We start from the raw sequence: 14,965 nt of genomic DNA on the forward strand, positions 1-14,965 counted from the left end.
GTTATGAGCCTAAAGGCATGGACTATAAATGAAAAAATGGTTCTTTATAGTACTCAGGTCCAAGAACATTTGCTGTGTTATGCAGCAGCCTATGTGCCACGTAGTCCGTATCTGCCCCAGCCACACTCCAGGTCTCCTTGGCACTGCCATGCCCTCCTGCACACGGTCTTGGCGCTGCCGCATTGCTCCCCAAAATGCACCCACAGGCCAGCTGTACTGCTGATTGCTTTTGTGGGCCTGTCAGCAGCAGCTGGTGCTCCTGCAGTGTTTGGCACCATGGCAGTGCAGGGGCTTTTTGGGAAGCAGGAGGTAAACGTGTAATCTGAGGATAACAGACATGCTGCTCCTGCCCCAGCTGGCAGCTGTCCAGCATGGCAGGGCTGGGGTTGTGCCAGGATTTGTAATGACCTTGAGAAAAATAGAAAGAAAAGTGTGTGCAGTCCCAAATCTCACTCAGTGTTTTCCTTTCAAACTTTTTGAAAGGAGCTTTATTGCTAGGAGCAGGAACCCAATGGAGGAAGGAATGATTAAGGAAAGGACAAAGCTTCATTTTTCCATCTTTTGCAAAGTGATGGGAATTCAAGTAATCAGACAGTGGCAGAAGGGTATGGCAGTCCTGCACTGTGTGAGGTAGTGGGCACATTCACCCTGTAGCTTTGCTCTGCTCTCTATGCAGGTATTGTGGTTCTAACCAGGAAAAACAGTGTTGAGAACTGACTTCTGCACTGTGCAAACCAGGTGCCTGAGCTGTTTTTGAAATTTAGACATGAGGTCCTCTGACTTTGTCCTGTAGGACAAAGGGGAAAAAACACTAAGAGCACTTACATTATAAATGCTGACTATCAGAACAAAGGCTGAAACAAGAGGAGCAGAAGAGTGGATTTGTTTTGTTTGTTTGTTTTGTTTGTTTTGTTTTGTTTTGTTTTTGTTTTGTTTTTTGTTGTTTTTTGTATTTGCTTTTTTTCCTTTCGGCTCAATGCTGAGTCAGAAATAGAGTAAAAGCCTTCAGACTGATTAGTGCATACAGCTGAGGAAGCCATGCAAAGTAATGCTTGTGCTGCAGGAGTGATGAAGTACAGAAAGTTAAAAACAGCAAAAAGAATGTGCTTTTCAAAGGCATGTTCATTCTACTTAAACATAAGTTTATTTCAGTTGTGATTTCCTTGAAAACTTTAATACTGTTCGTTACAATGTATTAATAACTGGTGTTCCTCTGTGTGGTAGAACAGCCTAGCTTTTTGAGTTCATACAGATTTGTATACAGAAGAAGATGCTTCAAGTTGGTGCTAAAATACAGATTATTTCACTAATCTAGAATTAGATGTACATTTTCTGGTCTTGTGGGGTTCCAAATGCAAGAACGACACAGATAAAATTTCTTTTCTTTTTTTTTTTTTTTAATTTGTTTTTCTTTTTCTCTTTTTTTTTCTCTTTCCATAGGTTCGTCATCGGTGGTGTGAACTTGTTGTTAAACACAAATATGTGTCTGGATATGGAGATATTGAGAAATTTCTCAGAGAAGATCAGGTCAGTTGGATTTAATCAGCATCTTCAAAATAATCACCTTTCACACCTTCTTGAAACCAGTAGTGTGACACTAAAAGCTTGTTTTATTGCATCTGCTTGCTACAGTTGAAATGCAGAATAAGTATTCAGTTTTTCCGTTTCCTTAAGCTCTATAATTTAAGGAATCTACCAACGTGGTGATCAGTTCCACTAAAGCATGCTAATCGTAAGGTAGCTGGTAAAATATGGTATATTCTCTCCCACTGCTTCCATTATATGCAAGCCAGAGGAAAAAGCGATGCTAGGAAAATGATATAAGAACATCATTTATGACAACAATATATATTGTGCTGTTGAGCATATTTTAGTCATATGGAAGGATGCAGATGTGCACCATCGGAAAGGGGAAAACATCAAGTTCACAAAAACATATTGATTTTCTTTATGTTTGGAACAAATATGGTTATAAGTACAAATGTTTTCTGGGAAAGAAATTTTGCAACATTTTTTTTCATGTAATCTTCAATATCTTTCACTGAGTTTATTCCAACAGTAGAAACAGTTTATGGCACAACCAGATTCTGGAATCATTCCAACTCAAATCAGAGTGATTGCGTATCCTTCCTGATAATGAGAAACTTGGAAATATTTTACTTTTTAAGTCTGGGAAAAATGCAAATGTGGCTATTGAATTCTCTCCAGGATTACAAAAGCTCAGAATGTTTGTTGCATTTTAATGTTAAGGTTTAGGGAAAAAATACTAATACTGGGTAGAAAAGCTAATTTCTATTTGAAACAAAATTCCATCGTTTTGACATACACCATAAAAACAACCCAAACCCAGCTCCAAGGCAGTGTGATCTCCAGCTGCAGATCCTGGAAATCAGAGGTTTGGGTCTCAGGATGCAGGACAGTGTGGTTAGGGCACTGTCACATCATCTGGCAGACTTATGTCTGACCGAGACTGCTCCCTTTGATTTCAGCCAGTGTTAGATTATGAATTTCACTATTAAGGCTTAATTTTTAATCTCACCAGTCAATCTTAGAAATTGTGAGAAACAGTATTACAAACTGTGTTTTTCAATATTATTCCTCTTTTTCCTCTCTTGCAACTGTCCAAGCATTAAGTAAAACTGTAGAAGCTAATGTGCTATGCTGCTAATGTTTCACGTAATCCGGTTTTGATAAGTGCAGTTTAATACTTGAATCAAATTATAATTTGATTAAAAGCTTCTATCTTCAGAAGAGAGAGAGGGGAAAAAAAAGCTTTGCCTGATGCATTTCCCATGAAATTAGCCAGTGCTTTGCTACCTGCTATCAAAGGGGCCCACATCTTACTCCCACATGTTCGGCGGTCTGGTTTTGTTCAGGATGAGCACTAAGAGACATAATCCTGACAGAAGGTTCAGCCACGTCTCAGATGTCAAGAAAGTCTGAAACACAGACCTGGCCACACATTCTTGATTTTGAGTTACAGAATTGCCAGGTGGGAATTCTGGAGTGGGTGTTCCAGCTGATGTGCCCTTTATTAGTGTATGTGGAAATGTCTCAGTTGGAAAGAAAATGTGTATCCTGTTGAAGGAAGGACAAGCTGGTTTCCTAAGGGGCATTTGGAAATATTTCAGGTAGTGGTTAAAAGAAAACAGATTTCAACTTCAAAAGTGGCAAGAAAAATGGGGTGAGAAAACACTTTCTTGTCATGACATTTCTTAAATTAATATTCTTTTTTTCACTCTCAACACAACACATAGGCAATCTTAGGCCACAGAGAGCTAGCGAAAAACTGCATTCTGGGGAAAGTTATGCTATAGAATATAAGGCCTTTTCTGTGGTGTTTTTGAATTAAATGAGTATTTGGAGGCCAACAAAATGAAAACCATCCAACTAGTCATAACAGGATGACCATATGTTATGTTCTTCTTTCAGGCAATGGGTGTGTATCTCTATGGTGAATTAATGGTGAATGAAGATGCCAAACAACAAGAACTTGCATACAAATGCTTTGCTGCAGCACAAGAACAAATGGATATGTCCTCAGCCGAAGTGGTGGCAGAGATGTTATTTTGAAGAGGTGAATTTTCTTTTTAAATTAAACATGTTGATCTGCCTCAAAAAGGAAGAATATGCAGAGCTCACAAAACATAGTAAACCTTGGCATACCAAGAACTTGTGGCTGCTTAGCTCAAGAAGTAACTCTTGTTTAAATATCTTCTTTTTATTAATTAATTTTTTTTTTTTTTTTAAGCTCAGCTGCTGGAGTGTGAGTTAGATGTATAGGCACTTGCTGGAGAGCATGGAAATGCTTTGCTGTAAACTTTGTGCTGGATGTACGAAGGGCAGTTGTAAGTCAGAATGGCCAGGAAAGGCCAGGTTCCACCTACAATTGTTTTCTATTCTGTATTCTTAACTCTGTCTACAGCATACTGTATGAGAAGCATTTCTGTTTAACAAAGCACATGCTGATTGTACAGGTAGTACAGGTCTTTGAAAAGAATGTGAGCCCCAAATGGAAGTTGTTCTCACATGATTCAGATTTGGTTTGAAGTGCACAATTTGTTCTTCACAACCATGTAGAGTGTAGTCAGGTGTTTGAAGACTGGTTATAAGATAAGAGTAGCCTTAGCATAAAGATGCTGGTTAATGTCATACAGAATCTAATTTGTTTCTGAAATTAATGTAGAAAATTCAGTAAAGAAGCAAAATTGCAACAAATATTCACAAAATAAAGATTGCTGTAGAAGGAGGTTATAAATTATTATTTGCAAAGATATTCACTATCTGTCAGTCTATTTGAATTACTTCTCAGTGTTTGTACACGTATTAAACATGAAGCCAAATAGGATTAGTGAATATCTCTTCCAGTATACCTCACATTTTTGCTTCATGATATAGCTCACCTGACAGACTGATTGCCTTGACTTTGGTTTCAGAATTAAGGCTTCTAATTTAGCAAAACCATTTTTTTCTAATTGGTACTTAGTGGGAATCTTGATTACTTTTTTCCTCCTATTCAATCCTGTACATGTGGCATTACTTGAATGTAAGTTCCACTTGAATTCGTTGCATTTATTTTTGTGAAGTACAGCAGATGCCATGAATACAAGTTTGTTTATAAACAGTTCTGTACATGTCTGTCTATACATGTTCTGTATAGGCAAGCAATATGTCTGTTTGAAAACCTTTGTGGGAAATGTGGTGGAGACTGAAGAGTGCAAGGGTAGCAGTTATGAGGAGAAGATTGCCTTCTAAATAAATAGAGCTACGGGACTCGCTTACATGGTCTCCCAGTTATCAGGGGTGCACAGTAATTGGAGTTACATACAACATTTTACAATCTGGTAGATGCCAGGAATAGGAAGATGCAGTTTGTTCCGGTACTACAATACTTGGCACCATCTTTCTATATTTCTCTAAATAGTGACATAAACTTTTCTACAGCTTCTGGTGGTAAGTATCTGTCTAGCACAGGAATATTATATATTAGCTATGCACAATAGTCTAGAATTGCTGTTTGACTTTTTAGACAGATTAGAAATGCATAGTTAGCTATAAAATAAAAGCTAAAGTGCCACTAGGAATGGGTCTGTGTGACTGCACAGGCTTCTTTTAATGTTGTGGCTGTTTGGGTTCCTGGCATGATGATTTGTGAGTTAAGATTAAAATCACATTGCCAGGGATTACCACATAGCCATGACCACAGCTGCTACTCTGAAAATGACTGTAACTATCAGATAACATGTACACTGTGGCATCCTCTCCATCCATTAAACAAAAAAGTCCAAAGAGGAAAGGAGCAGACGCATCATGGAAGAATCTCATCTGATAATTAGTGGTACTGAGACGGAGACCTCTCTGGCGAGGTGCAGAGCTTAGCTGATTGGTGAACAGTGATTGTTTCCCTCTTTGTTCACAGTGGCTAAGTTCTGCACCTGAAGAGAAGGTGAGATGAGGATGTTTCTTAAGTGTCAGCCTGCGCAGGGTGGAGACCATTCGCTACTTGACGGGCAGCTTTGCAATTAGTGCTGGTGTGCCAAATACAGTGTGGAGTGGCTAAGAGGCAGAGGCAGTTGGAGAGGACCAAAGACATTCTTTTTTAGTTGAAAATAAACAGCACTCCTTCTGTCTGACTGCAAAAACGGGGTATTTCCTACAGTAACATGGTTACAGAGCTTTTCTAAAGGTCAGAGGAAATTAGTGTTTGTGATGTTAAACTGGAATTATCTGTAAAGCTTTGTTTTGTAGGCTCTTCTTCAATGCATACTCCCGTGTTTTCTCTGCAGCTGTAGCTTAGTACTGTGTATCGTTTGCAGGAAATGGTTGTTTCCGACTGGAGCTGCCACTTACGGCTGCTGCTGTTGTCCCGAGCATGGATGGACCCGTCCTCCGGTGCCTACTGAGCTGATATCAGTTCTGATTTTACATACTGGCTCAGTTCAGCAGGAACAGGAGTCGAGCCCTAAAGCAAAAATATATATATATAATAAAAATTAAAATTAAAATTAAGAAAAATATAGATGTGCCTTTTCTAAGAGCCTTTAAAAAATGTTGTTATTGTTTTCTCTATAAAATCAAGTTAGTGTACATTATGCTGTCCTGACGTTAAACACCATACTCTTAAGGTGGAAAAGCTACCTCAGTACTGTTTAGAGAACTATTGGCTTGTGACAAGAGGTATGTGGACATGTATAATATTGCACAGCATTACCCTGATAACGCCTCCAGCATTATTTTCAGAGTAACCTGCTAATAACTGGGGAAATTGCTTGTTCTTTGGCTCTTCTGTGTCTTCTCCGAACACTGTTGTGGTACCTCTAAGGAAATCTCCCTTCCCAATGTTCAGAGTTCTATCGCAGAAGATGTAGCGGGAAACAGTGCATTTAAAATACAAATTCAGCTTTGTTAACGTTGTAACCACAGTTATGCTCTGCTAGTAACCTAAAAAAATAACATTTCAAAATAAGGAATACAGAGATACTGCTTTATTTTTACGGAATAATAACTTTCACTGCTCTTTCCATTACAGGAAAGATCACAGAGAAATTCATTTAATCTATCTCCTACTAAACCTCGGTGGTGTAGGATTTCCTTGACCCAAGACATCAAAAGAAGGATTAAGTGACTGCTAAAACAATCAGCTGACAGAAACATTTACCTTTCAGTATTTGTTTTCCAGAGGCTCACTGTAACCAAGAACAGGTAAAAATGCAGAGACACAAACTGGCTTTATACACACAAGCACACACTCTATTGTGGCTCTAGGTAGTCCTTACAATACAATTTGACAGGAATTGATGAAACTTTATTCTGTACTTATTCTGTACTTTTAACTTCTACACCACTTCAGAAAGTTGCATAAAATTAGCTGGATGGTAGAGTGGGGAGATTAATTAGAAGATGGAATAATCTCTGGAAGATGACCAGCCATTGATACGGTGATGGGATGGGACTGAAAGAGAGATTAAAATTTTGTTCCTGTCTTGGTAAGGTTAACTTCTACCAGAAATGTACCTCTCAAATTCTGGAAATATCTTCTACAGCCCTGTTCTACTCCTTTTTTCTTCACTCTGTACACTATTGCTTTAAATCTAATTCTTGTAACAATAAATATGTTTTTCAAATATGTGTAGTTTCTCCATTGAATAGTACTTCAAAGTTAGTTTGTAAACCTAAAAAGAAAAAAAAAAAAGCAACATTTCAAATTCCACAGTAAGACAGAAGAAGCCAAATGTGGTTAATAGATATTAACAAGAAAAATTACACTGGAAAAGTCCAGTGCATGCAGTTTCTTAAAAGCCTACCTCACTGAAGACCAAGGAGTCCCACTCCTCTATACTTCGCCTGCTTCCTCACATCCTCTCTACGGGTACAATGTTGTCACCTGAATTACAGATCAGGCAGCACCTTCTGAATGTAGAGGAGTTGGGAAATCTATCAAATGCATGCTGATATACTGCAATTGTAATTGTAAAATATTCTTGTAATGCAGTTACACTCACAAACGTATTAAGGGATCCCATCTTTTTATAAAAGAGTTATTCTTTGTTTCACTAGGTTTTTCTGCAAAGGCCAGCAAAAAAAGTCTGCATGCTTTTTTATTTCTTTTGCTGCATCATGGAAAGAACCCAAAGCTGAATGAGACTCTTACACAAGACACCTAAATTAAGTATAAGTATTGTTCTTAGTCAGTACTGTGAAAGCTATCCAGCATATGAGATGTTCCATACTTTGCAAATATCATCAAATATCTGTAAAAACAGTTACTTTTCCTGCCTTATTTTTCATTTGCTCACTAAGGACAGCTTCCTACAGCTGTTGCAGTCTGTTTAAGCAATATAAACAAGAACATGCCTTTGAACATTGGTGGCCCTCACACAGCTTTGTCCTTCATTGTGAAAATGCAACAGCAAATAAAAAGCCTAACATGTAACCTTGAAAATGGCAGAGAGAAGAGCCCTCATCCTGCAGCTGAGGCTATATGGTCACTTGTTGCTAATCCAAGACCTGCTGAATTGAGTGAGGCTTTAGATTAAGAAGTTAGAGTGGCTTCACATGGTTTATTTCTTGCTACTGGTGCCAGTAACTGAGACTGTTGTATCTATGAAAGGGTGGCTTCATTAGCCTGATAGAAGCAGTAGCATTAGTTTCAAATATTTGTCAATTATGTAAAAACCTCCTGGAGTGAAACACATAAAATTTATTTCGATAAATTCTAGTAGAATCTGGTGAAATTCTATCAGAAAAAACTAAATGCAGGAACTTTTGTACTGTTTATTTTTCTCAAAATTCTCCCAACTTGAGGTGTACCTATGTTAATTTCCTTGGAGGAAGGTGTTGTGCATACTGATTAGTTTTGTAGTAAATAAAAGTAAGGAAAAAGAAAAAAAAAATCCAAATATATTATAACTTACTAAATTCATCACTTGAAGTGATTTATTACCAGGTTTTTTTACATCTGTACAGGTCTGACTATCAGCACCTTAAAATCTGGTGAGATCACCATTTTGCTCTTTAAACACTCTTTTGGTTAGCAGAGTCTGACACATGGGGAACATGGCAGAAATGCTGTGGCATTGTTGAATCTCTTTGGAGGTGAATGCTGTCTTTTAGAGCAGCAACACTGCACAGGCAGTCATGTAGGTGTGTTCTTGCTCTACTTGTTTGCGTTTCATCCTGTTCTGTTTCACAGCCAATCTAGACTGAATCACATAAAGCATTTCCCCTTCCACCACTCCCACTTTAGTCCTTCCCATACTGATGGCTTTGCCCTGGGTAGCACTAGAGGTCCCCATGCAAAAAGCTGGGCTGTGTCCCATGTATTGCACCTGGGCAGCAGATGCTTAGGATCTAACTGATTCTAGCATTTAACTGTAAGAATTGAATCTCAGATTAAGCTAAAACTGTGCCTGTCTGTGAAGCTAGGCAAGGAGCACCATCTGTTTTTCTGAGGGTCTCTTGCTTAGAGGAAAGCAGCCTATAATGAGTCTGTGTGCAAGATAGCTCATACCCCCAGATGAGACGCATTCCTGATCATATGCTTTCTGTTACAAACACAGCTTAAAGCATACCAATTTGCTGACAGCAGTTCCCCTGCTTTGTTTTGTCTTCAGCTTTGCTGGGATGTACTTGCAGCTGCTCCAGCTCTGTGCTTTCTCCTTCAAGGGGGAATTAAGTGTACCAGTTTGCACGTTCCTCTCACATAATGGGAGGAAGCAGATCTGGCCTGGAGACAACACTCACCAGCAGTGCTGCCTGAGTGAGAATGTTGAGCCTGGGGCATGAGGAGCCAGCATGGATTTCTGCCAGCGATGACGTGACATGGCAGAGGGGCTGTGGTGGGCAGCTCAGCTCTGGTGGCACTGCAGCTACAGCTGGGTAGCGAGCAGACAGAAACATTCTTTGCTAATAGGAGAGATTTTAAAGCAGAGTTTTTCTGTCCACAAGTATGTATGTACTGCTGAAAACAAAGGATTCTTTGCGAAGACACAGCAAACTGTGTTTTGTTACACAAAATGGCGAAGGTCTTCAGGAGGCTGGAAATCACTGCTCGGATAACACAAAGAATAACGGGATGCTAAGCTGTATGAAAAAGGGTACTACAAAAAAAAAAATTGTATGCCATCATAATATGTAATGCAGCCAGCCAGCTTATGTCTTCACAGCTGCTGGAGGTCTTGCTAGTGAGCATTAAATCAGTTCTATTACGGAAGATTTTAGTAATTGTGTTTAAATGTGTAAATAAGTGGGAGGAAACCGGAGCATCTTGGTATAAACTAGCAGTCACTTTACTGAGCAGCTATTGATTGTTTCCTTTTTCTGGTAGAGTATTAATTATTCTGTAGAAAATACCTCTTCCCTCCTGCACACTGGGCTTCACTTTAGAAGTGGCTGTACTCCATTTAGCTTTCCTGCTTCTTTCTCCACTACCCATGTTCCCATGTCATCTCTCCACAGTGCAGTGCCCACTATCACTGCAGTTTGGTGCCCCAAATGCACTGTCATCACAGTTCAATCTGGGTTTCAGGAGTAGGTTTTTCACCAGAGGACAGTGCGCATGGCTTCAGGCTGCCAGACTTCAAGGAGCATTTGGACAATGCTTTCAGACATAGGCTTTGAGTATTCCATGATTCTGTGATTCCCTGTTGTACTGTGCAGAGGCTTCTCAATACAATTCCTTCCACAAGGAGTCTGTGGAGTATTAGGAAGTGTCCAGGGAGGCCACACTGCTCTGGGCCGGGGACCCTTACCTGCTGCAGGGCAGTCCAGGCCTTGTGCTGTGGCTCTCTGCTGCCAGGTGCTGAAGCCTAGCTTTGTGTTCAGTGTCCTTGCTCCTATGTGTCTATTCCTAAGCATACGGTTTTAAAGTCAGGAGTAGCTGTGTGTGAATTATTTGGAAGCATTCAGATCTTTACATCTGTGACTTAACGGCATTTTCCCCTGAGCAAAGAACTGTGATTCTGTGATTCTGTAACTCCTTTAATGTAATAATGTGGTTCTGCAACAGGACTGCACAAACCCTCACATAGAACACAAAATGTTACTCTTTAATTCACTGCAAACCTGATTCTGGAACACTGAATCTCAGTATCTAAAAGCATATTAAATCAATGATATTTTTTTAAACAAATTCAAAATAACCACCAGTGTGGCACTGCAATTCCCAGTATCCATGAGATTTTTTTGTCCCCTATGAGAAACAAAGTTTCAGCAGATATGTGTGTTGGTTAAAAGCAGTTACATTTTTGGCCCCAGTCTTAGATGGCCTGACCAGTGCTCCAGAAAATGAATTTACTGCAGAAAAGACAAGGAAGTGAACAGAAAAGGAGCCTCTTGAATCTTACCATAAGTCCATCAGGGTTAGGCACATAGCAGTATTAGGGTGCGCATACACACTGACATGAAGATGACCCCTTGTTTTGGTGATCACTTCATATTGGAATAATTATTTAAGGAAATCCTCTTGTTGGTGGGCTGAGATTTTATATCAGTGAAAGATGCCAGTTTAGAAGGAAATTGAGATGTCTGCCCAGCGTCTGGGAAATAAAATGAACTTATCCATCTACTGTGGCTAAAACTAACTGCATATTGCTACACAACAGTAAGTCCCAATTTCTTTCTACCTGTAGCTGCCAAAAGAACTGGCATTTGCCATAGCTGTTATTTAAAGGCATCATAGAATCATAGAATCACAAAATCACAGTATGGCCTGGGTTGAAAAGGACCATAATGATCATCCAGCTTCAACCCCCCTATTGTGTGCAGGGTCGCCAGCCACCAGACCAGGCTGCCCAAAGCCACATACAGCCTGGCTTTGAATGCCTCCAGGGATGGGGCATCCACAGCCTCCTTGGGCAACCTGTTCCACTGTGTCACCACCCTCTGCGTGAAAAACTTCCTCCTAATATCTAACCTAAACCTCCCCTGTCTTAGTTTAAGACCATTCCCCCTTGTCCTATCACTATCCACCTTGTAGACAGTCATTCCCCTTCCTGTTTATACATTCCCTTCAACTACTGGAAGGCCACAATGAGATCTCCCCAAATCCTTCTCTTGTCCAAGCTAAACATCCTCTGGGCAACCTGTGCCAATGCCTCGCTGCCATCATAAAGAAGAATCTCTTCCTGGGATCAATTCATAATCTCCCCTCTTCTAGTTTAAAACTGTGTTTATAACAGGTAAGAACCAAAATTATCAAAAACGACCCTCTCTCTCCCAAAGCATGGCAAAGACAGAATTTTCTGGCACATTTCACAGGTGCTGAGGGCCCTCTGCACCTAGCACAGTCAGGGAAGAGGCACTGACTTTGATCAGCTGAAGAACCACAGCACAGGAATGCTTCAGAGTTATGACAGAAAACTGAATTGACAAAAAAATTGTGAAACTGGCACCCCAACACACAGCATATAGCAGCCTTCTCCACATTTCCTTTATATTCACAGAGATGGCCACACTGCAGTAGATGTTAGCAAACGGTCTTAAGACAGAGATAAGTTGTTAGGATATGCAGGGAGAAAATCAGAAAGGCAAAAACCAAACTTGAACTCAACTTGGCCACTGAGGTAAAAGAGATCAAGAAACTCTTTTACAAATATTTTAAAAGTAAGAGGATACCAAGGGGAATCTGCAATCTTTACTGGATGCGTCTGGAAATATAACCACCGAAGGTAAGAAAAAGGCTGAGGTTCTCAATGACTTCTTAACATCTGTCTTTAAAAGTCAGACCAGTTATCTCAGGGTACTCTACTCCCTGACTCAGATGGGGAGCAGGCATAAATCTCCTACAATTCAGGTAGAAACAGACCTACTTTTCCACCTGGACTGCCACCAGTCCATGGGGCCTGAAGAGATCCTTTCCATCATCTATAAGTGTTCCTGGTCAACTGGAGAGGTTCCAGAAGACTGGAGACTTGCCAGTGTGACTCCCATCTACAAGAAGGATCGTAAGGAGGACCCAGGGAACTACAGGCCATTCAGCCTGACCTCAGTGTCAGGGAAGGTCATGGAGCAGATTGCCTTGAGGGAGATCACAGGGTGTGTGCAGGACAACTGGGGGATCAGGCCTAGCATAGGTCCATGAAGGGCAGGTCCTGCTGGACCATCTGATCTCCTTCTATGACCGAGTGACCTGCCTGGTGGATGAGAGAAAAGCTGCTGATGCGGCCTACCTTGGCTTCAGCAAAGCCTTCAACTCTGTGTCCCACAGGATTCTCCTGCAGTAGCTGGCAGCCCATGGCTTGGACAGCTACACTCCTTGCTGGGTTTACTGGCTGGATGGCCGGGCTCTGAGTCTGGTGGTGAATGGAGTCAAATCCAGCTGGCGACCGGTCACAAGCGGTGTTCCCCAGAGGTCAGTGCTGGGGTCTGTCCTGTTCAGTATCACTACTGACGACCTGGATGAGAGCACTGAGTGCACCCTCAGTAAGTTTGCAGATGACACCAAATTGGCAGGAAGACTTGATCTGCCTGGGGGTAGAAAGGCCTACAGAGGGATCTGGACAGGCTGGAGAGCTGGGCTGAAGCCAATGGGATGAGCTGCAACAAGACCCAGTGCCGGGTCCTGCACTTTGGCCACAGCAACCTCAAGCAATACTACAGGCTTGGGGCAGAGCGGCTGGAAGACTGCATAGAGGAAACAAACCTGGGGGTATTGGTCTATGCTCAGCTGAACATGGTCAGTCAGTGTGTCCAGGTGGCCAAGAGGGCCAACAACACCCTGACTTGTATCAGAAATGTTGCTGGCAGCAGGAGCGTGGAAGTGATTTGTCCCTCTGTGTTCAGTTCCGGTGAGGCTGTACCTCAAGTACAACCTGGTGTAGGGAACCTGCTTTGGCAGGGAGGTTGGACTCGATGGTCTCTGGAGGTCCCTTCCAACCCCTACAGTTCTGTGATTCTGTGATTCTGTGAAGTGCTGTGTTCAGTTTTGGGGCCCTCACTGCAAGAAAGACATCAAGGCCCTGGAGCTTGTCCAGAGAAGGGCAATGAAGCTGACGAGGAGTCTGGAGCACAGGCCTTTTGATGAGTGGCTGACGAAGCTGGAATTGTTCTGTCTGGAGGAGAGGAAGCTCAGGAGAGTTCAGGGAACATTCAGATGTTGTACTGTGGGACGCATTTTAGTGGGAATTATTGGTGATAGGCAGACAATTGGACTATATGATCTTGTAGATCTTTTCAGACCTCGGTGATTCTATGATTCTGTAATGTTTAAGTGGCATTCAATTACCTGGCTGTTCAAGTGCAGAACAGACTATTACAGGCTCTGTTACAGGCTGTTCAAGTGCAATACCAAACTGCACTCTTGGATATTAGGTTTAGGTAAGATCTTATATGCAAAACCTTCAGCTTTGTTCCTTGATTTCTGCCTAACTGAGGTAGTCCAACTTAAATCACTCTTTGAAGTGCTGGATTTGTTATTTATAGCACCCTTCCACTAAGAGGTGACAGAGAGTGCTGTCCCCAGATCTGCTGCTGCCCACCAACCTGCTGGATGATGAGTTGAACCTTACTAAAAATAATCTGTCAAACTAAGATTACAGATGTGAATTAAGCAGTAATTAACGTAAAATACTAAAATCACTAAAATCAATGTGAGACTGGTGCCTGGAAGGAGAGCTGGTATCACATGGGGACATGGAAGAGTCTGAGAAATGTCTCTTCCCTCCTCTGGAAGGTTCATTGCCTGACTCATACTATTCCAGCTCAGCCCAGGAAGAAGACATTGGCTGTGGTCACTTGATTCATGTTTTCCCAGTGACTTGTTATGGGCCATACACACATCTGTCTTGGATCCCAGTCAGAAATGGAAATGAGGGTGGGGAGAATAAGAGGGAAATGCTTGTGTGCAGAGTCACTGAGTCTGAGAGCTCACTCTCTGCCAGTGCCACGTGTAAAGTAAAAAAAGAAATTGAGATCAGAAAAGCTATGATGAAAAATAATTAAAAGCTATCATCTCAGACCTTTAAATCACTACACAAATATCTTTCCAAAAGGGATGGTGTAGCTTTATCACAAGGTTTGGACTGGGTGTTTGCTCAGCATGCTCCTATCGCCTGGGAGGGGCAAAGCAGGAAAGGGCAGCTGTTCATCATGGCCCTTAGGGTACAGTACAGGATGCACTGCTCAGTGCACTGCTTACTCGTTTTAGCAAAGAAGCAAGCCTGCAAGAAAGGAAAGCTGAAAGATAATTGCTTTCTTCAGCATGTTTCAAAAACAAACTCATTGGTCTACAAAGAAAACATTTGTATTTTTGTCATGCCTCTAGAAAAGATGGTAATGATTCCATCTTCTCAGATATCAGTAATTTCCAACTTAATTGCTTTTCCCTTTCCATTCGCAAACAGCTCAAGCTGATGTAGAAATGCAGCACAGTCATAACATTTCTAGGAAGAGTTAAACATTCATCAGAGTTCTCTATCAAGAAAGATACTGGCTGGAAATTTGTGCTTTCAGCTGCCATTACAACTTA

The 14,965-nt window shown here is 41.2% G+C and overlaps 1 protein-coding gene across 4 annotated transcripts in view; it reads left to right on the forward strand.

The window, feature by feature from the left end:
* Window positions 1-7,312, forward strand: part of LOC125687230 (aminopeptidase O (putative)) — a 177,492-nt gene extending 170,180 nt beyond the window's left edge. For 3 of the 4 annotated variants that reach the window (XM_048932153.1, XM_048932152.1, XM_048932155.1), the window contains 3 exons: window positions 1,441-1,527; window positions 3,433-3,577; window positions 6,530-7,312. In XM_048932153.1, coding sequence (XP_048788110.1) covers window positions 1,441-1,527; window positions 3,433-3,573 — 228 coding nt within the window. In that variant the 3' untranslated portion in view covers window positions 3,574-3,577; window positions 6,530-7,312. The remainder of the gene's footprint in view (window positions 1-1,440; window positions 1,528-3,432; window positions 3,578-6,529) is intronic. The other variant, XM_048932156.1, reaches the window with a different exon arrangement.
* Window positions 7,313-14,965: the final 7,653 nt, after the last annotated feature.

This window comes from Lagopus muta, chromosome Z (assembly GCF_023343835.1).
Source record: "Lagopus muta isolate bLagMut1 chromosome Z, bLagMut1 primary, whole genome shotgun sequence".
NCBI lineage: Eukaryota > Metazoa > Chordata > Aves > Galliformes > Phasianidae > Lagopus > Lagopus muta.